The sequence below is a fragment of the Chelonia mydas genome, chromosome 12, assembly GCF_015237465.2.
Source record: "Chelonia mydas isolate rCheMyd1 chromosome 12, rCheMyd1.pri.v2, whole genome shotgun sequence".
In the NCBI taxonomy this organism is placed as follows: domain Eukaryota; kingdom Metazoa; phylum Chordata; order Testudines; family Cheloniidae; genus Chelonia; species Chelonia mydas.
Window position 1 is genome coordinate 16,014,587 of NC_051252.2, and position 22,609 is coordinate 16,037,195.

At 39.9% G+C, this 22,609-nt stretch overlaps 1 protein-coding gene and 1 long non-coding RNA gene across 4 annotated transcripts in view; one reads left to right on the plus strand and one right to left on the minus strand.

The window, feature by feature from the left end:
• TENT4B (terminal nucleotidyltransferase 4B) overlaps window positions 1-22,609 on the minus strand; it is a 51,241-nt gene that overhangs the window by 12,397 nt on the left and 16,235 nt on the right. For all 3 annotated transcript variants that reach the window (XM_037877612.2, XM_007059655.4, XM_043526213.1), the window contains exons 2-5: window positions 15,177-15,300; window positions 11,901-11,947; window positions 7,860-7,980; window positions 6,711-6,818 (exon numbers count right to left, since the gene is read on the minus strand). In XM_037877612.2, coding sequence (XP_037733540.1) covers window positions 6,711-6,818; window positions 7,860-7,980; window positions 11,901-11,947; window positions 15,177-15,300 — 400 coding nt within the window. The remainder of the gene's footprint in view (window positions 1-6,710; window positions 6,819-7,859; window positions 7,981-11,900; window positions 11,948-15,176; window positions 15,301-22,609) is intronic.
• Window positions 6,130-8,671, plus strand: LOC122462545. The gene is made up of 3 exons (XR_006285171.1): window positions 6,130-6,139; window positions 6,223-6,326; window positions 8,614-8,671. It is a non-coding gene; the product is annotated as an uncharacterized LOC122462545 (long non-coding RNA).

The window sequence follows — 22,609 nt, forward strand, 5'->3', positions numbered from 1 at the left end:
GGGAGCCTGGATTCATGTGTCCTTGGGAGCAAAAATGCCAAGCATTTCTTATTCAAGTTGGTGGCAAACAGGTCTGTGGTTGGAAACCTCATTTGAGGAAGATTTGATTGAGGACCAAGTCTTTGGAAGTCTACTCATGACTTGTAAAACACTTACTGTTGAGTTAGTCTGCCAGATTGCTCTGAGTAGCTGGTAGTGTAGAGCTATGAGACTGATTTAGTGTTGTATGCACTAGTCCTGTAGATGAAACCGCTTCTTGTCAGAGAACAGATGATGTCACTCTACCTTTTCTGTTGACATACTGTGTTACTGTAGTCCATCAGGACTTGAATGGTAGCCCCCTGGAGAAGGGGCAGGAAAGATATGCATGCTAAATATATCAAATTCCAGTCCAAGTATAGATGAGAGTCTGCTGGGGATCACCAACCTTGTGTCTGAAGACTGTCTAGGACTGCCCCCAGTCTTGTTTAGAACCATCTGTACTGAGTTTTGGTGGGAGATGGGAACGTGAATGTGATGCCTTGGTAGGCTTTTTGCAGGTCTTTCCACCAGTGTAGAGAGGACAAGACTTCTAAGGGACCTACAAACTGCATGTTCATGCTGTAAGTGCCAGGTTGATTATAACTACCGTTGAAGAGGCAGAGGGCAAAATCTGTAATACAGTATCACAAGTGTGAGGATGCCATGTGGCCCAACAACCCAAGAGTCCTTCTCTATGGTTCTCAGTTGACTGTATACATTTGAAATGAAATACACTATGGTGCAAAATCTCCCCAGCAGGAGATAAGCTCTCACTGACCTGGAGTCAAAAACTGCTCCTATGAATATCATTGTTTGAGTGGGCATGAGAACAGACTGATTGATCTTGAGGACTAATGAGAAGAGGTAGAGAACTGTTTGTACTCTCTGGTGATCTATTGTGGAGGAGTTAGCCCAAATCAGCCAATTATCGAGGTATGGATAAATGTGGAGGCCCTGTCTTCATAAATAGGCTGCCACTAGCTAGAAGCATTTGGTAACAATTGTTGGTGCTGTGGGAAGTCCAAATAATAGTATTCTGTACCTGTAGTGCCCATTTCCACCTGTGAAATAGAGGTACTTTCTGTGGGCTGATTAGACACATGGAAGTAGGCATCTTGCAGGTCAAATCTCACCCTGTCTACATCCTCAACACTGGTACGTATTATACAAGCTAGAATGATCATCCTGAACCAAACGGATGAATATGTCATTCGCCTGAAGTCTAGAATGAGGCATCATTCTCCTTCCTTTGTCAGGATAAGGAAGTACCTTCTCCATTGCACCGATCTGTAGAAAGTAGTCCACCTTTTCTTTCAGCAGTATTTCATGAGAGGGGTACCCAAGGAGGGACAGGGCTAGAGGATGAAAAGATGTTAAGGACTGAAACTGGAACCCATAGCTTTTGTTGATGAGTTCCAGGATCCAGCAGTCTGTAGTGATTCCATTCCAATCCTCCAAAAATAAAGAAAGATGGTTGCCAAATGGGGGACAGAGAAGTATACCTCATATAGATCAGTCCAAAACTCTTGCCCATGGTATCAAACTTGCTGCTTCTGGTTAGATACTGTGTGGCTTGTAATAGTAGAGGAGGTCAGTAGCAAGGTCTTTTCCTGGGAGAGTCTGAGAATTGTTCCTGGTAATAGTACAAGGAGGCTGGTGTTTGCATAGGTAAGGTTTGATGTCTACCTTGTCTCCTTCTCTGAGCTGGAATCTAGAGATGGAGGGACTGAAGTGTTGTTCTGAAGTCTTTGAATGAGAGGAGTGCTTCCTCTGTCTTGACGTTAAAAAGGCCATGATCTTCCAATGGCAGGTCCTCAATTGTGAGGTCTCAACTTCTTTTGGTATGCAGTACCAAATGATTGCAGTCATAGCGACCTGTGCATGGTGACAGAAATAGCCACTGTCCTTGCTGCTGCGTCAAAAACACCTAGTGCTGTCTGTAATACAGACTTGGCAATCAGTTGACCCTCAGAAGATGAATTAAAGTCCACGTATACTGAATCCTGTGGAAGTCTGTCCATGAACTGGAAGATTTGTCCCAATTGAACTAACCACACTTTGCTAACAATGCATAGTAATTTGTTTTGTAACTTGGAGGCTCGAAGAAGAGTAGATCTTTCTTCCAACCAGATCCAGTTTCTTGGATCTTCATCACTTGAATAACTTGGGACAGCCACATTTTGTTTTTCTGCAGCTATTACCAGAGATTCTGGAATAGGATGGGTGTAAAAATACTTGAATCCCTTTGAAGGGACTTGATAAAGACCATCTGTCTTTTAGAAGTGGCTGAGGCCTGCCACAGATCCTTGGCCATTTCAAGGATGCCCTCATTCATGGGCATCACTAGTCTGCCTGGAGCCACAGAGTGCAAGATACCAAACAGTTTGTGACTTTTCTTGGACAACTTCTGAAGGGATCTCTAAGATGTCTGCCACTCACTTCAGTAGGCCTTAAAATCATCAACAGTGGATGGGACAAAGAGATCAACTGCTTCATCCAGTAAGGATGAAGAAATCACCACAGGTACAGAAGGGTTTGCCTATTCCTCTGGATGATCACCACTACTCTGAATGTCTTGCTCCAGCTTGTGAAGTTGACCCTGCTGAAGTACTTGTGTTGTTCTAGGAGGCCCAGCAAAATGAAACAGTTTATTTCTAGGTGAAAGGGGTCTTGATGATCGGAGTCCCAAAAATAGAGTTTGATAATTCTATGGTGGCCAATAAGGCCAGATCTGCACACCATAGTAGTATAGCATGTGAAGCCAAGGTGGAGAGATTCAGGGAGTTGAACCCCTCTTGACTCATGTCTCTTACAGTGGATAGAAGAGTGTCCTGAAATCTCCTCCTCTGGCTCCCACTCATGAACTGATCCAGGGAAGAGAATCATAACCCTGGGAAAAGGGCTCCTGAAATATCCCGATGAAGAGGAAGCAGATGAATAGAAGGGTTAAACTCTGAAGAGAAGGATTTTGAAAAGCCTGGGATGATCTTTCATGAGATACGGTTATCTGTACCAAAAGAGGCTGATGTTCCATAATCTTCAACTTACAGCCCAGATATAGGCCTTATAGATGTTTTCTGGGTCAGGTTGAGAAAAGAAAATTATAGTTAGGCCCTAATAGCTAAGTCTCTAGACATTATAAATGTACACTGTAACGAGACTGCACGCACAGAGGAAAGTGATACTGTGAAGATTGACACTGATGAGTCGTGTGCAAAAGAGCATGCATCAGGCAGTAAAGCTGATCTGCAGTATGGATCAGGCTTTGAAGGAAGAGCAGTGGTAGAGTGACAAGTACACCTCTTCCCCGATATAACGCGACCAGATATAACACATACAACGCGGTAAAGCAGGCCTCCCCCCCACCCCAGGATCTGGGAGGCAGGAGCTGTGGGGGGGGGGGGCACTTCTGGGGCCCCTGCAGGCCCAGAGCGGCCTGGGTGATTAGTGGGGGGCTGGGAGAAGCCCGCTCTGCTTCCCTCGCCTCGGCCCCAGCCATGTCGCTCGGGGGAGGGGGTTTGAGGGAAGAGATTCCCCTCCCCCCGCCCCCGGCACTCACCGGCAGACGCGGAGCAGCCCAGCCCCAGCCCGCTCCACTCTGACAGCTCCCAGCCGCAGCGCTCCGCTTCCCGCCGCCGGTGAGTGCAAAGGGTGTCCTTTCCCCAACCTCCCCACATTCACCAGTGGAGGGAAGTGGAGCGCCGCAGCTGGGAGCTGGCGGAGTGGAGGGGGGCTGGGGCCATGTTGCTCCGCTTCCTGCCACTGCCAGTGAGTGCCTGTCGGGGGCTGGGGTGTGGATAGGGGTCGGGGTCCTGGGGGCGATGTCTGGAGGGGGCGGTCAGGGACAAGGAGCAGGGGGGCCAAAGAAAGTCCGATATAAAGCGGTTTCACATATAACGCGGTAAGAGTTTTTGGCTCCCACGGATCGCGTTATATCAGGGTAGAGGTGTATGACAACGCTTTGGTCTCCTCTTTGACAGTACCAGGGAAGGTGATCTGTGGTGTGGCCTTAGAACGATGCCCCTTTCTGCCATGGTCAGCAGGAGAAACTGACTGACTCTTCGAGGCCTATACTGATTGTTGAGAGACAAGGCAGGAGTTCTTCTGGTAGCTGTGGAGACCCAGGTACTGGAGGTGTCACCCTGACTTCCTGGAGAACAGGTCAAATGATGTTTATGAGCAGCAGAACCACATTCTGACTCACAGTTCTGAGTCAGAAGTGCCCTTCATGGATCACTCTGGTAGAAATAATTTCAGGTGAGCATCTCAGGCTTCTCATTTGAAGAAAGATCTATAGATGGAACACTTGTCAGGAACGTGGACTTCTCTAAGGCAAAAAGAGGTATTTAGGATGCCCATTCATTTGGCCATAGCCAGCTCACAGGAAGGGCAGGACTTAAAGCCCAGATTTTGCTTCATCCATGAAGTCAGTGCCTCAGTACAGAGGATGCTCATATTTTCTTATTATTAAATATTTTTTGCCAATAGGCCAAATAGTACTAAACTAAACACACATTAATCCTAACTCTAATAGAGGAGAGCTGCAGGGTTCTAAGTGGACACAGCTGAGATCCATCATTCTTCCACAGGAATTAAGAAGGATCTGAGAGGCAGCTGGGCCCTTGGATGGGGTAGAGTATGAGGATGTGTAGGGGACAGGTACAACTCCAGTTGACACAGCTGGCCAAAAGAATCCAATCTTGTGTTCCTGGGGCACATGCACCCTTAAGAGTGTGATCCATGTGGACAAATACTGTACTCAAAGAATAATTCTTCCAATGGAAGATCATGAACAGTTTTGGAACAGGTGTTTAAATACATTTCTATGCTCTTCCCCGAGTTTAAAGACAAGGACCCTATCTTGTAACACACATGCACAACTTCAGTGACTGGAATAGTCTCGTGGATGCCAATGGGGCTATTCACATGCTTCACAGTTAAGCGCATGCATAAGCATTTGTAAAATTGGAGCCTTAGCAAGCGAAAGGTAAGGTTAACATTCTCATCAGCTACTGAAACCCCATAGGTCTGAAAATTTGGCTCACAACCTGATGTTACTGCAGCAGAACTATACTATCAATTTTTAGCATTAAGAGTTAAATCCTGCTTGCCTTACTCATGCGAAAAGCTTTACTGAGTTGAAACGTCTATGAATTTTGCTCTGAGGTTATAACTATTCAAATACTTAAAAGATTAGTTGGGTGAGGTAATATCTATTATTGGACCAACTTCTGTTAGCGAGCGAGATAAGCTTTCACGCTTACACAGAAATAAGCTTGAAAGCTTGTCTTTCTCACCAACAGAAGCAGGTCCAATAAAAGATATTACCTCACCCACCATGTCTCGCTAATATCCTGGGACCAGCATGGCTACAACACTGCATACAAATACTTAAGGTCAGTCTCTGTAAAAGTATCCACTTCAACTGTTGACCATGGTTAACAAGTTTTGATTAAAGAAAGAAAATATAATAAAGCAGTTACCATTAGAGAAGGAAGAGCCAACACTCAATGAGACTGAAGTGTATCTCTCTGTGTATCTACATAGAACAGACAGGGCAAGCTAGCATATATTTTTTTGGCTTTACCAAAAGAGGCTTACCATGTATGTCTAAAGGTCTGAATAAGAGACAGGGGAAAGGAAATAAGTTCAAAGATTTTGCATAAGGTTTTAATACACAAACCTATTAAACCTACCAGACAGTTAGACTCTGTAGACTAAGTCAAAAAACAAAAATAACTGCAATAGATTTGTTCTCATCATTTTCATGACTTAAAATGTCATTTTTCAATTAAATAATGAATGCCATATTTACTACTACTACACAAGCCTGATAATTATTTTGGCTTTCTGCACCAACCTCTGGTATTAATCATTGCAGGCATGAATAACTAGAATGACTGAAGTAGTAAAGACAGTTAGCCAGAATACGTTTTCTTTAGGTTAAGCTACATAATTATGAACTGTATTACCAGAATGTCTTGTACTCATGCTAAGCTTTACTGTGGAAATTCACTACCAGTGAAATTGTTGTAAACTTTTTTCTTTGTACATGCAGAATCCGTCAGAAGCAAGATGTGTGCTCTGTTAAAATTGTCGAGTATGAACAGTGTGCTAGGTACAGTTACTGCAAATGTCTCAATGGTCTAAGGCTACTTGTACTCTACAGTCTACTAATATCTGAAATATGTACAAACCTAGAAAAAGAAAAGGTGTGTCCAATGTGTTGTAAACAAGGGGAAACAAATATGACCACAGTTAAGCTCATAATTTGGAACAGAGTGAAGATGTAACTGCTGCAATTGGTAATGTATAAGCTTCTCTATATTATGCTGATCTATCTTTGATTAATAGAGCCTGGTTATCTGCTGTATGAGCAATAAAGAAACTGAACTCTCAATGAGACACAACATTTAATATTGATGCTAATGCACCTTCTCTTGCAAACATATAGTTAGAATTTCTCTGTGTACTTTCCATGAATATTTAATTCCAGATTGTTTAGACAGCAACATGTTCTTCACTTTTTTTGAGCCTTAAGAGTGGCAATATTTTGGTTCCAGAATGACAAAGGATAAAGAAGTAGAGTGTTTGAATATTTGATTCTACATTTTACTTTACCCCAATCTTATTATAAAGTGAATTATCAATGTACAACTCCATAGTGTTAGTATAAAGCATTATCTAACCTTGATAAAATCTCTGATGAGTTGGGCTGCTTTAACCCCATTCTGTACATTAAAGCTGATATCGACTTTTACTTCAGTGAAGGAATCTGTCAGTTTAATAATAGGTACCTGACAAAAGAGCAAGAGATAAAGTTAATATTTAACTATCTGAAAGGGAAAAGTAATCTACTAAATTTCCAAGATATATTTAGCTTCTTTACTAAAAGATGATGTGCAAATACCTACACTAGCAAATTTGAACTGTTTTATAGATTTGTGGAAGGAAGGAAGGAAGGGAGAGAGAAAGAGGAGAGAAAGATGGCAGGAGCACTGTGAATTTAAGATCTCAACCCTTCTTATACATTTAATTGAATTGGGAATGATTTTTACCTCATACTGAAACTATTTTCAATTTAAAATCTGTTATGCATAACATTGTTCTGAAACATTTTAAAATGCTGTAAAGTGAATAGTTGTGAAGTCAAAACAGTATAATTTCTTGTGAAGAGCAAACACCAGAGGGAGACAAGTGCACAACAATTAAAGATCCCCGATTTCATGCAAACATTCTTAATGAGAAGAGGAAAGAGACACACAGTGTAGGTTTACACTGCACACTAATTCTGGGCTCCCACTCAGGTTTGAGCCCAAGCCCCCTTTACATCCACATAGAAATCAGTCTGTCTTGGGCCAGCAAGCACTCAGAAGCCAGGTTCTAGGACCCTGCTAAGGGGATGGGTCAGAGCCCAAGTTTTGTGGTGGTTTGGGGTCCAAGCTCTGTCGTTTTGCAGCGTGGATGCAGCTCAAGTCACAGACCGAGTCAGAAGGTCTGTATAATGAAGTATGGATGCATTAGTATGGCTGTGAGACCCAAGTCTAGTAACTGTAAGCCCAGGTTTACAATGCAGCATGGAAGCTTAAGACCAGGCTCAAACATCAACTCCACAAGGTTGGGTCCACAGGTTTCCAGTGCAGTTTAGACAAACCCACAAATATCACAGCAAATCTGTCCATAAATTAAACAAATTACAAGACACATTATGAGTAATAAAATTGTCACTAAATAAGCAGATTTGATTCTGAACATCACAAAGCAAAATCTGAGTAAAATGATACTATTTTACAAAGTAGAAGTATACTTGAAGATATTAAATTGGCAAAAAGACTTACAGTTGCTTTGTCTAGAACCTTTACTGAATCTTCATCTGCTACATTGTGCTTTCTAAGAGCCTCTTCCAGGGTCCACAGAGGCAAAGTCTCCCATTTTCCAAACACAACTAAGTCAATATCACTGAAATTACAAGAGAACATAAAAATAGTAAGTTAAAATACCTACTGATGCTAGGTTTGGGGGGTGTTTAAAAGTGTATGATTGGGAAAACGCCAATGGAAAGTAAAATAAGTAAAACAGCTCACTAAATTTTCTTAAGCAGGAGGAAAATAAGAATTAAAATACAACATCAGAGTAATTATTTTTTACATGTCTAAAATATACTAAGGGAGACAAGGCGGTAATATCTTTTACTGGACTAACTTCTGTTGGTGAAAGAAACAAACTTTTGAGTTCCACAGAGCTATTCTTCAGGTGACCTCAGGTTTCAGATGGAACTCTTTCACCAAGAGAAGTTGGTCCAATAAAAGATATTACCTCACCCAACCTTGTGTCTCTCATAGCCTGGGACCAACACAGTTACCACAACGTAAATGTACTAAAATCAGACAGCAAGCTACCATCGTGACAATTTGATAATGTGAAGGGGGACAAATGAATCCACCTTTCCATTAAGAAACAATGGAAATAGTGTTCAGAAGAACTATGAGCTGCTAATGTATGAAAACAGTTGATGTAATGACTACATTAATAAGAGTAATTTCTAAGTATATAGAACAGCCCTGAAACCTCTGGATTTTAACTGCTTTCCAGCCTCGTCTGCATCAAACTGGCTTCCTCCCCACCCCGCCCCTAACGAACAGAGAAATATCAAAGATGGAACCCTTCACCAAGAGAGATTACACACCTATTCACTAAATAAATACTGAAGCAGAGTTTTGAAAAAGGTTAAGTAAGTATTTAATTATTTAAGGTGTTTTAACTAAGTCTCAGTAGTTTTCCTTTGAATATGAAGATAGCAAGTCCTGATTAGAATTAAACAGTCAGAGCATCTTTAGCTGCAGGAGAGAGAGGAGATCCATAGGAGCTCAGTTTGGGCTGTAGATGAGATTTGCAGGGGATTATTTTTCTCTGATGTGTGCATGAAAAGGAGTGGATCAAACTGATAGCACTAATTGTTAACTATCCAGTATTACACTACAAGTTTCAAGGAAAAACAATTATTTCTTTATGTGAATGAACTAGCAGTGTCCTCAGACAGAACAGATTTCAGAAATCAGTAAGGATAGCATCCAACAGTAATCACAGCCTTGATGTGCATCTAATCGAAATTTTAAAGATGTCTAGATGACAGTGTAATTTTATTAGGGTCCAAGAGAGTCATTACAATTTAAAAACAGTGAAAACTTTTTTGGAGGCTTTGAATAAGCTGAGCTTTATATTTTTCCAAACTTCTTTTTTGGTTTGTAGTTTAAGGTCTGCTTTCCAATCACTAGACCAGCCTGATTTGGGTAAAGAGGGAGGGATTTAGGCCTAGACAGATTATTCTTCCCAATAAATTGGCTTGCCAAATAAACTATGGCAGGAGGGGGAGAGAAATACTGGGAAAATCTACCTTATTTCAGAAGTTATTTTCATGCAGATTTTAGAATTTTGTACATTTACAGAAACCACATTAGGAACTTTAGAATTTGCACACAATCAGTGTTAGCAACAGACAGGTATAACACCAGTCCAACTATATACTGTTTAACTGACCAGGAACAAGCACCATTCAGCACCTTTCAGAAAACTATGGTTAAAACCTTCTCAGAAAAAAAATACTTATTTTGTTCTGATCTACGCTTGCAGCTAAATGAGTGCTAAACTCATTGCTCATACAGATTGGAAGCAGCAAATGTTTGTAATGTGCACCAGGCCAGAGAGAGCAATATATTAACACCCTGAGAATATATATTAACGCCCTGAGAATACATATTACCTGCAAGACAACACTACTTGACCCCCATCAGATGAACAATAATTATCTAATTAGTCCTCAGCACTGAAGTAACTGGATATTCAAGGGATTCTATTTTAGAACAATAGAATCAAAAAAGGCCAGCAAAGGGTGTTTAACAGAAAAACCTCAGATCTAGACTAACTGTGTAACTAAACATGAATACAAAAATTAAAGAAACAAAAGAAAATGGTGTGCTTGTTAGAGACTAATAACAAAGTAGATCGAAGAGGCACAGTATACCATGCTAGCCTAAATTCTGTTTTATTAAATCAAATACTCCAAGCATTGGAATTCTTCTGAATAGCAAAGTAGGCAAGCTCCAGAGCAACAACAATAAACAGGGAAGAAAGGCAAGCAAGACAGAAGTGCCTCTGACCACTGCATCAAGTGTTGAGAAAGATTTCAATTAAATTCTTACAATGGAGTTTTGGTAGTGAATAAAAACTAACTTTACAAATTGTAATCAAAATCTGAACCACTGAAGGGCTCAGAACAAATGCCAAACATCAAGACTGGAGCAGCAAGGGGATTAAGTCTATTAGACAAGTGAATAACGATGCATATTTTTCTTGCATTATCAGCACCTAATCTATTTTTGATTAATCCAAATAGTCTGAAGAAAGAACAAAGCCAAATTTAAGCAGGCAACATGTTTTCTTGGGGGACCTGTGCTTCTGAGAGGCCTACTTGTCAGAAATTTAACAACTCAGTTTGATTTCTTTCTTGTTGCTTCATAAGTCAAAGCCAATTAATTATATGAAGAAGTTGCTTTAATTTAGTTCCTAATTTTATTAAGCATTTTCCTCCTAACAGGAGATGAGAAACAAGAATTGTGAACAGAGAAGAATATTGTAGCAAGGTTTGGGAATCAACTAATTACTCATTCTGAAATGTTCCCTGGAAAAAAATGTTTTTAAAGGTTTTTAAAGTATAAACTACAGTCTTTGAATTGCTGATAGGACTTTATCTTGTAACCATTAGGGCTTGAAGCTTACTTATATTTTACATTTTTAATTGGCAAAATTATTTCAAATTCCTACATACAAGATCTTAATGCGATCTTCTGATGAACTTTCTTTAGATGGAAATTAGTAATGGATTTAACTAAGTCCGCAGTTAGCTACTTTAGATTTCTCAGTGACAGAAGCTTGAGTGGGACTAAATAGACACACTTCATCTTCAGCATCTGGTTAGTGTAGATGTTGATAGCTTTAAGAGTTCTTTTGGTTTAACTGGTTAGCTAAAAAATAGCCTCCTCTTTTGTTAGGCTCATTGTATACATCATTTAAAAAAAAAAAAGCCTGGATTCTGAAAAAAGGCTGTATTCCCCTATCTTTATGGGCAAAGACATCTACAATCATTTACGTCAACCAAACTGACTAGGTAATAGGCTGATGTTTTAATTTCTTCTTCTAGAAACTGGATTCAGCTTCTCTTTTAATATGATAAATACCTTAATACTTGACCTCAAATGTCAGGTTTAAAAGGTATCACATGCTGGAAAAATCACAGCGAAGTGGGAGAAATCTAAAATTTTACTTTGATTTAATCTTGTAATTAGGCTGAATTACAAAACTAAATCTATTCTTGATAATACGATCAAAGGGGTCATATTTTATATTATTGCAAGCAGGATCTAAACAGGTGGATGTGTCCTATTTCATATAATCCATCAACCATTCTTTATATTTTTACAATGTATTTGATTTGGAGGGCTGAATAAAAGTATAATATTTTCCTTTAGGCTTGAGCAGTTTTCAGGGATCGTCAGACATTTTAAAGTATGAGGCAGTCTTTTAAAAAAGACAATATCTTAAACGTCACTGAAACAGGTACTCTATAAAAATGCCTGTATACAAGTCAGCTTTGAATATATATATTGATACAAAATACATGATATAAGTCAGTAGTTAGGAAATCAGTAGGATGACAAGTACATATTCCACCCCAGGAACATTATTCTATCTCAGCATAGAATAATGTTCCTGGGGTGGAACAAATGCAGCATATAACAATGGGGGATAAAGGTAAACAGCAGAGGAAGAGATTTCAAAACATGCCTGAACAATGTATAAGAAGTTACTGGAAAGGTACTAACCTAGTAGGTAGATATAAACCAGTTTTAAAACTTCCAAATATCTGCACCTGTAACAGAGAAATAGGGCATTAGAATGCACCTTTTAAATTTCTGAACAATTATCTAATCGAGTGACTAGTAAAGTTTGACTATTGCTACCCTCCACTGGTAGTTTTAGGTATTACTGAATGCATCCGATGAAGTGAGCTGTAGCTCACGAAAGCTTATGCTCAAATAAATTCGTTAGTCTCGAAGGTGCCACAAGTCCTCCTTTTCTTTTTGAAATATTTAACATGACCATAAAACAGAGGAGTTTGGCAAAGTCAAGTATTTACATCTTTAACTTTAAAAGAAGATTAGAAATAGAGCAATGCAGCAATAGGCCTAAAATATTCACGATAGAAGAGAGTATCAGAATAAATATTATTTCTAATTAAAGTGCTGCTCGAGACAGAGTTCTCGCTCCATCAGCTTTTCCATTACAAATCTCTCATTTTAAAATACTTAAGTGTGTAAGAAACTATTTTTAAAAATACTAATACTAGAGAAAAGCATCACTACACTGGGAGTTAGGTTGGTATAACAGCACTGCTGGCATGACAGGATTTTCCATACCCCTGAGCAACAGTTTTACATAAGTTGCTAGCACAGACCAAGCCTTACTGACTTCTTCCTTCGGCCTTGGATTTTGCAAACATTAACACAGGGGTTCTCAAACTGGGGGTTGGGACCCCTCAGTGGGTCGCAACGTTATTACATGGGGGGGGGGGGGGTCGCAAGCTGTCAGCCTCCACCCCAAACCCTGCTTTGCCTCCAGCATTTATAATGGTGTTAAATATATTAAAAAAAAGTGTTTTTAATTTGGGAGGAGAGGGGGATGTCACACTCAGAGGCTTGCTATGTGAAAGGGGTCACCAGCACAAAAGTTTGAAAACCACTGCATTAACACAATGCTAATGTTTCTGAGAGAACCTTTACCATGCAATGTATCCAGAGGTATTTATTCTAACAAAAACAAATCCTGACAACACCCACAATTAATGCAAAATAGGAACCCTTTGCAAGCCAGTTTATATTCTTCTCCCCTCCCACCCCAACATTTAAAACAGTGAATCTTATGTTTGCCAATTTAAATAGACTTAAGCTTACTACTTCCCATCTTGTGTCCAACTATGGTATTGTCATAATCGTACAAGGTATGCAACGTCAACTGTTCTCTGACCAACGCAGAGGACTGTGTAATATCCAAGTACAGTTAAGGATAATGTGACAAGCTTTCCTCTGAATTTCATTGTATGACAACTTTTGTTTATACAATACTAGCAAGATTTAATGTTCACTTTGTCAAATTATATTTTATTTTATTTTAAATGCCTTCACTTAAAAATCACTAAATGTTGTTCAGTTTCAGTGTAATTAAAGCCTCTCTCATGGTGGAACCCAGTTGATGCCAAGAACAAATCTCACTTATTAGGAATGTTTCCTTCTAAGCACATCCCCCTCAAGTAAGAGAGCAAATGACAATTGCTGAAGTCTATAAATAAAGTTACAATTTAAGATACATAGTTTTACCCAATCAACTTTTTATCCCTTTCTTTATTGATGTGGGGAAGCATACAATGTATGTGCCATGTCTTGTTTTAAAGTTTCATTCATGGGAACACATTTTATTTTATTGTTTGTGCTCATAAATGGTTTCAGCACATGCTTGTTCATAGTGTTTATACCTTACTGGTTATATGTTTTGGTGTCAAAGTATACAAGAACAGTTAATCTTAGTTAATTTCAAATTCAAGTTACACTGTATCTAGATTTGTCACATCTGAGACTTATAGGGTTTTAAAAACAAACCAAGAAACAAACTTACATGTGAAGTTAATGTGAATAGCACTGGCTAGAGCCATGGACAGAGACCAGACACCACTCAAGCTTCCCTCAGTAAAACACCTACCAACTAATATCCTTGGGGCAAGTGAAACGATATTGGATTTCTAAATTACATTCTATGGAGTTAATTTATTGTAGTAATGCTTTATTTAAAATTAAATAACAGAGTCAACAATTTAAATTTGAAAGCACATGCAAAGACTTTACAAGATGAGAACAACAACAATAATTTTAGTCATGAGCTACAGCATTACACTATCATCTACACCACTGTTGCTCCTGGATGCACTGCCTTGGTGCTGGCTGCTAGGGCTGCAAGTAGGGATCGGGCCCTTCCCCTTCTGGAGACAGCTGGGACACAACGCTGGAGAAGCAGGCAGCTGGTGAGTTACCCACCTTCCCGGGGCAGTGGGACTCAGGCTTTGGGCTTCACCCTTGGGATGGTGGTGTGGCAGGCTCTGGCCATGGGGCTTCGCGCTCCAGCTTTTGGCTCTGGCTGCACAGTGGCAGGCCCCAGGCTGTGGCCATGCAGTTTCGGGCTCCATCCCCCGGCCATAGGGCTTTGGGCTCTGGCTACGGAGCATCAGGCTCTGGCTCCCAACTGTCTCCCGCAACCCAATCACCCCTGGCTCCTGTTGTCTCCCCCGACCCCTGAATCCAGGGCTTAATCTGTCCCCAGGTTTGTTGGGTCTGAGTAAATATGCTATGAAAAGTGATATTTGTATGTTTGTTAATATCACTTTTAACCACAGACTTACAAGTTAGCAATAAATAAATTACAATGATTTTGAACATGTATATGTGCATATTTATTTGTTTTTCCTAAAGCTAATAAGTATTTTAGGGAAAAGTGTGAGAGCGGCCACGAGCAAGAGTTGGTGGCCACACTCTGAGGCCACCAAAAAAAAAACTGTCCTGAGAAACCCTGATCTAAGTCACGTGTTCCTTCCTACACATTCTCTTATACCTGTATGAACATAAGCTTCTCTTTTCCAGCAGGACAAGCCACCTCAATGCAATCGGGTAGGCCTCCCCCATCAGTCATGTTCTTCTACACTCATCCCTTAACTTGATTTTTTTTTTTAAAATGTTACTTAAGAGTGTGAGGCAAGAACTAATGAGATGCATAGTAACACACACCCAAATATAATTCTGGTTAGATTTCATACCCTTCCTTTGTTGGTAGTATGTCTAATTTAGCTTCCCTGACCAGGGCCTTTGTTCATATATATGTCTAAAGTGTTAAGCTCAGCTATGGTGCCATAGAAATAGTGAATATCTTTTATATCACAATTTGAGCATAAAGTTATTTTTGTAATAAGGGGGAAAAGTGATAGTGTAACAAACAAAAGCTGTTTACAAAGACCCAGAGCCAAAGCTTTTTGTTAGAGCATGCCAAGTCCTACTCACATCTGCATTTGGCCAGAGCTCCTTAATAACGTTTTCTATTCTGTTCACCACTTCCATTCGCATTCTTTCTTCTTCCGGTCTGGGAGACATGTACTTGAAGAAATCAATGATTTCTTCATGAAGACTGAAGAAAGAAAAAAGATAAAAGTTAACTAAAAAAGAGAGAAAATTAAAAAGGCTGCTATTATCTCAAAAGGTTTAGAAATATTTCAAGGACATTGAACATTAATTTTAAACAAAACTATTGTCTGCCTTCAACAAAAGTAAATTCAGATTTATGGAAGTTTAATTTCAACACATTAATCTACAAAACATAGGATATGCTTATATCATGTTTCCAAAGAATATGGAAATTAATCAAAGCTGCTTTTGTTCACACTAAAAGTGAAAGAAATAGCACCACTAAATATGTTAACATCAGCGTGATATATAACGCTTTAAATCTTCAAGAAAGTCTAATGAGAGTTCAGAGTACGCACAGTATCCAAATATTTAAACAAAAGCCTTTTAGCAAACCTTTTCGGTTAGTCCCTTGTCACCACTGAGTCATTGCCTGTGTCAGCACAAGCGATTTGTTAATCCACACAAAATCAACTGAGACATTTAAACAAATGTGAACTAACAAAGTTGTCTGTAGTTAGAGTCATCTCAGTTATATGTACCTGTTTGCCCACTGCTAAGCAGAAACGTTCACACTAAGCACTGTATTCTCCTATTACTGTTAAAAAGGAGTTGTGTACACACATCAACAGAACACAGAATAGAATGAAGTTGGCAGTCAGCTGATCAGCTGCATTATTTTAAGAATAAGTCCCTTCCCCCACATTTTGGTTGGGGTTTTAATAAATTATGCTTCGTATAGCTGTTTAAACACAAGTCTCATTACACAAGTCCAGGAAATTTGTGTATCCATTTGCACTAGCACATAGCAACATCCTCTTGACTAACCAGAAAACTAAAGCCCATTTTTCACCATGTTTCCTCTGTCAACACCACCAAATTTAAACAATCACTGAATTCCTGCAAGATTAAATAAATCCCTGACATAGGATTGATGAGTTTATTTCACTTGTTTCCTACAGTGACCATTATAGTAGCAGCTAGATGTTTTAAAGAGAAATTAAAAAAAAAAAAAAAAGTTATTTGTAAAAACAAATGCATCTTTCCTGGAAGCTCTGCTGGACTGCCAAGAGGAATGATTTACAAAATTGAGGTCCTCAGATGGGAGGTGAAAAGTCTTCCTAGCCTCCCCCACTGCCCCTGTCTCCCCACACACAATGGAAGCTATACCAGAGGTGTCATGAAATAGATGAAGGACATCCGAAAGGGACAGAACGGTAAGTATTATGACTAAAGAGATACGCAACTCAAATTTCATCCGCCTGAAACAGTTTAATATTTTTCTGTTACAAGTAACATCGTAGATTACTAAAATTGACAAGAGATTAGAGGATCAAATATTTTCTTTATATTTGACTTAGTGTTTATCTATGTTCTTTGTATAATTAGTTTAATTTCTTAAGTCTCTTACACTAGCATGACTAGGTCATGCTTATGCATGACATTCTATTCCTCAGGTATTGCTACAGAGTGTTTCTAACAGCAAATCTGCTCTTTCAGTGCTCACTTGGTTGTTACTATAAAACTTGTCTTCCTACTGTCTTACTCCTTCCTCCTCTCCCCACTTGAATTCTTCACTCAAAAATCTTCAACATGAGACCAAAACACACATCCTTCAATTTACTGTTTGTGATCTGCTACTTAGAGGTATTTGCTTACCTAATCATTTGGTTTTTCAAAAGGTCTCCTAGTCCACCACTAATATTTCCTCTTAGAAATCCTGATGCAATTCAGTCTGTTGGTAATATTTTACAAGTTCTTCTAGCACTATAACCCTATCATGATAATTGAGTTTCTGTGAGATGCACATACTGGGGAACTCTAGTCTGAACACTCCATGGCCAACAGAGCTTTTTAGGTAACATTTGATTTTTCAGTCATTGGGTCACATTACCACTTACTACTGAGATTCCGAGCTAATGGCCAGGAGTACAGAGATTAATGTACAGATTTACTGTTAAGTACAGCCTGCAGTGACAAAGGAAGAGGATGCTAGTTAAACAGTCAGTCTGCCAGAATTTAAAAAAAAAAAAAAAAAAAAAAAAAAAGCGCGATAACTTAACTCTTCCTGTTTGTAATTTAAAAAAGGGGGAAAAAAAATGATAAACTGAATGTTTCCAGAGGTTATGGGAAAAAGCAGTCCATTAATGCAGTTACTTGATTAGTAAACAGTAAACTGAGTGACAAAGTTTGGTTCTCATGCTTTAAAATAAGATTACTTTGTTACAGATTTGTCTCCTATAGTTCTTAATGGACATTACATTCCTGTTAACTCAAGTAGCAACAATTCTGTAAGAACACTTATATATTAAACAGAATAATATGCAGAATATCAACTGATCCATATACAACAACTGTTTGATGCATCACCTGACCCTGATCAGGGACCTTCTATAAGTAGTTGTATTTGTTTGACATTGTCATGTATCCAACCAAATTATGAAAAAATACCCATATCCCATTTTCCTCTAAAATGTTAGCATGTCTGATTTTGCTAACTGCTAATGGTGCAAGCTACAAAGCCAAGAGAGAAAATTAAGTAACACAAGGATATACAACCATAAGTCAGAAGTGCACTGGACCCCCGACAGGATTCAGAGTAGCAGCTGTGTTAGTCTGTATTCGCAAAAAGAAAAGGAGTACTTGTGGCACCTTAGAGACTAACCAATTTATTTGAGCATAAGTTTTCGTCAGCTACAGCTCACTTCATCAGATGCATGCAGTGGAAAATACAGTGGGGAGATTTTATATACATAGAGAACATGAAACAATGGGTGTTACTTATACACACTGTAACGAGAGTGATCAGGTAAGGTGAGCTATTACCAGCAGGAGAGAAAAAAAAAAAAAAAGCCTTTTGTAGTGATAATCAAGGTGGGCCATTTCCAGCAGTTGACAAGAACGTGTGAGGAACAATCGGCAGGGGGGAGGGAGGGGGGGGGTAATAAACATGGGGAAATAGTTTTACTTTGTGTAATGACACATCCACTCCCAGTCTTTATTCAAACCTAATGTAATGGTGTCCAGTTTGCAAATTAATTCCAATTCAGCAGTCTCTCGTTGGAGTCTGTTTTTGAAGTTTTTTTTTTTTATTGAATTTTTATTTATTTATTTTTTTTTATTGCCACTTTTAGATCTGTAATTGAGTGACCAGAGAGATTGAAGTGTTCTCCGACTGGTTTTTGAATGTTATAATTCCCGACGTCTGATTTGTGTCCATTTATTCTTTTATGTAGAGACTGTCCAGTTTGGCCAATGTACATGGCAGAGGGGCATTGCTGGCACATGATGGCATATATCACATTGGTAGATGTGCAGGTGAATGAGCCTCTGATAGCGGGGCTGATGTGATTAGGCCCTATGATGGTGTCCCCTAAATAGATATGTGAACACAGTTGGCAACGGGCTTTGTTGCAAGGATAGGTTCCTGGGTTAGTGGTTTTGTTGTGTGGTGTGTGGTTGCTGGTGAGTATTTGCTTCAGGTTGGGGGGCTGTCTCTAAGCAAGGACTGGCCTGTCTCCCAAGATTTGTGAGAGTGATGGGTCGTCCTTCAGGACACGTTGTAGATCCTTGATGATGCGCTGGAGAGGTTTTAGTTGGGGACTGAAGGTGATGGCTAGTGGCTTTCTGTTATTTTCTTTGTTGGGCCTGTCTGTAGTAGGTAACTTCTGGGTACTCTTCTGGCTCTGTCAATCTGTTTCTTCACTTCAGCAGGTGGGTATTGTAGTTGTAAGAATGCTTGATAGAGATCTTGTAGGTGTTTGTTTCTGTCTGAGGGGTTGGAGCAAATGCGGTTGTATCATAGAGCTTGGCTGTAGACAATGGATCGTGTGGTGTGGTCTGGATGAAAGCTGGAGGCATGTAGGTAAGTATAGCGGTCAGTAGGTTTCCGGTATAGGGTGGTGTTTATGTGACCATCGCTTATTAGCACCGTAGTGTCCAGGAAGTGGATCTCTTGTGTGGACTGATCCAGGCTGAGATTGATGGTGGGATGGAAATTGTTGAAATCATGGTGGAATTCCTCAAGGGCTTCTTTTCCATGGGTCCAGATGATGAAGAAGTCATCAATGTAGCGCAAGGGGGCATTAGGGGACGAGAGGGGCATTAGGGCATTAGAGAGCTGAGGAAGCGTTGTTCTAAGTCAGCCATAAAAATGTTGGCGTACTGTGCGGCCATGCGGGTACCCATAGCAGTGCCGCTGATTTGAAGATACACATTGTCCCCAAATGTGAAATAGTTATGGGTCAGGACAAAGTTACAAAGTTCAGCCACCAGGTTTGCCGTGACATTATCGGGGGTAGTGTTCCTGACGGCTTGTAGTCCATCTTTGTGTGGAATGTTGGTGTAGAGGGCTTCTACATCCATAGTGGCCAGGATGGTGTTTTCACTGTGCAGTGTAGATGTACCCTAACTGGACTATTAAAGAGAATGCTGAATTTGTTTGCAAGTGTCTCAAGAGGAATTCTAAATCTTTAGCTTAAAGATGAAAAGTATCCACAAATTAGTTCTCGCAATATGACAGTATTTTCTTACTATTTAATTGCCACTGCATTCATTAAGTTACTTTGGATATAAAACAAAGCCTTGGTTGTTTTTGTTTTTAAAAGAAATTGTTACATTGCAATAATAATTGTTATACTGTCAAAACTCATTGGAAGCAAGGAGTTTTGTGCAGCAAGTCCCTTGCTAATGCAGTAATAATTAGTTGTTCAGCTCAAATTCAACTCAGAAATAGATGCCTGGTCTTTTTAACCTGCACAACAAAAAACAGTCTGTTCAGTGGTCTCACCTCACTGCCCTTCTTTTCCAGGTGACCACTCTTTCTTCAGGTGGCAGTGCTTCCAGCAGGGGGCAGAGAAGGGGCGGTGCAACCAGTCACATTTCTCTTCAAGGAAACGGCTATATAGCCATAATAAAACACTCTTCACAGTACTGTTTACTGTATTTTTAATTGGATTTATATTCACATATATTAGAAATTCACCTATTACTAAAATTGTACTGTAAATCCAGCACTGCGATCAGTGAAAGTTAGCACAAACATCAAGGGCTGTACTGTTTTCATGAAAAACGACTGAAGATACGGATTATAGATGGAGTATTTTTTCTTCACCAGAATCCTGGGGCTGAGCAAAAGTCCAAACCAGCCTGTTAAGAGATTAAGTTGACTTTGTAGAAAATAGCCATATCCTTATCAGTTTTCAGCTTCAAGTAGTTATGCAAATCTGGTAACCGGATTCAGATTTACTCATCTCATTCTGGACCTCAATAAGAGCAGACCAGTTGAAAGTCTCGGGGTGCAGAATAAGGAGGAAAAACAAAAACCAACCAACCAGGGGCAATGTGACATCCACAGGAGCAGAAATATCTTGTTACTGAATGCCAACCCTATGTTCAATTAAAGACACAATTTAGGTTTTTAAATTTTGTTAGAATCCTTTCTTGGGACATTTATTTGTAAGCAAGGATTTTTAAAAAATTATTTTTATACTAGCTGTACCTTTAAGAATGATTTTACAAAAGGCTCAACTCTGTATCCACTGAAATCAAAGGAAGTTTTACTATGGATTTAAATGGGTGAAAAATCAGATGCCTCAAAAAAGGAAACCCAGTTTTTCCATGGGAAAGCTAGAGGCTACAATATGGTATTTTGGCGGAGAAGAGATTCACAATCCTTACAGCTCAGAATGTTATTTGATTAGTAGTTCAGATGATTAAGTTTCCAGACCAAGCAGAATTTTTGGAAGTACCTAACTGATTTAGGAGCCCTTTGAAAGTTATTCCAGATAGTCAGTGAACAGCTGATCAACTATTTACTATTCATGGTGTGTGACTGGTTATTCAGTATGTTTTCTGCTTTCTACTGAACATTTCTCTCTTAACTACAGAAGAGGGGGGCTGCCATTATTCACAAATTTGTAGCAGGTATGTTTTCATGTATACTGGCTGTGACATGAATATTAGTGAACAAGTAGTATGACCCCCAAAACAGCATAAAAATGAATCAGTCAATTATTCACAATTTTTTAGAACTTTTCAAATCAACTAATTAAGTGGTAGAGGAACAAAATAAGCAAAAATTCTGCTTGATGGGTATGCATTTGGCAAGTTTCAAGGAGAGACAGGATTCAAATCTGAACTAAAGTCTCATTCCTGGAGTTTTAATGAAGACTCCTGGGAAAACATGAACTGTAGGACCATTTTTATTCCGAAAAAGATATGAAGTACTGTTCAGACTATTTTAGAATCAGCTGTGCCTCAATCAGGATGAAAGTTGTCTTCATTTAGTACATTCAGGATTGTTTCAACTCAAGAATGCAGGCAAATTTCTTCAGTGAATCAGAAGCCTTATCTTTCACTGACAGGATAAGAATAAACTTATTCTTGAAGATATCTGCTTTCCCTTCTAGAATGAGTTCAGAAAAAATTTCCGAGTTGAGTTTAAAACTTAAGTCACAACTTACTTTCTTGCTTTCTTTTTGAAAAGAAGAAATTACTATTAAATATTGAATAATCATACATAAGGCTGCAAGACTGTCACGGAGGTCACGGATTCCGTGACATCTGTGACTTCTGCAGTTGCCGGTGCGGCTGGCCTGGGGGCTGCCTGAGCAGCTTGGGCATCCCCTAAGCCAGCCACACCAGTTGCTGCTGGGCCAGTCTCAGCAGCAGGAGTTTGGGTGTGGGAGGGGGCTCAGGTCTGGGGTAGGGGAACAGGAGGAGGTGAGGGCTCAGACAGCGCTTACCTTGGGGGGCTCCCCGTAAGTGGTGACATGTCCCTCAGCTCTGTCCTAGGCAGAGGCGTGGCCAGACAGCTCTGTGTGCTGCCTCCACCCACAGGAACCACCCCCACAGCTCCTGTTGGCCACAGTTCCCAGCCAATGGGGGCTGCAGAGCCAGCGCTCAGGGCGGGGGCAACACACGGCGTCCCCCCGGCTGTGCCTCTGCCTTGGAGCCAAGGGACATGTTGCCACTCTCGGGGAGCTGTGTGGAGCCAGGTAGGGAGCTTGCCAGCCCTGCCAAGACCCTCCCCAGCACCCGTGGCGCCCCCAGCCCCAGAGCACCCAAGATTTAGTCAGGAGTATACAGTACAAGTCATGGACAGGTCACGGGCTGTGAATTTTTGTTTACTGCCCCGACCTGTCCATGACTTTTACTAAAAATACCTGTGACTAAAACGTAGCCTTAATCACAGATTTGATGGGTATAAAAACTAGTCTTGTCGCAGAAAACAATTATACAATAGTTATATTTACAGTTATACAATAGTAAAATTTAAAATTTATTCTGTAGTCTGATGTTTCAAACAAAGC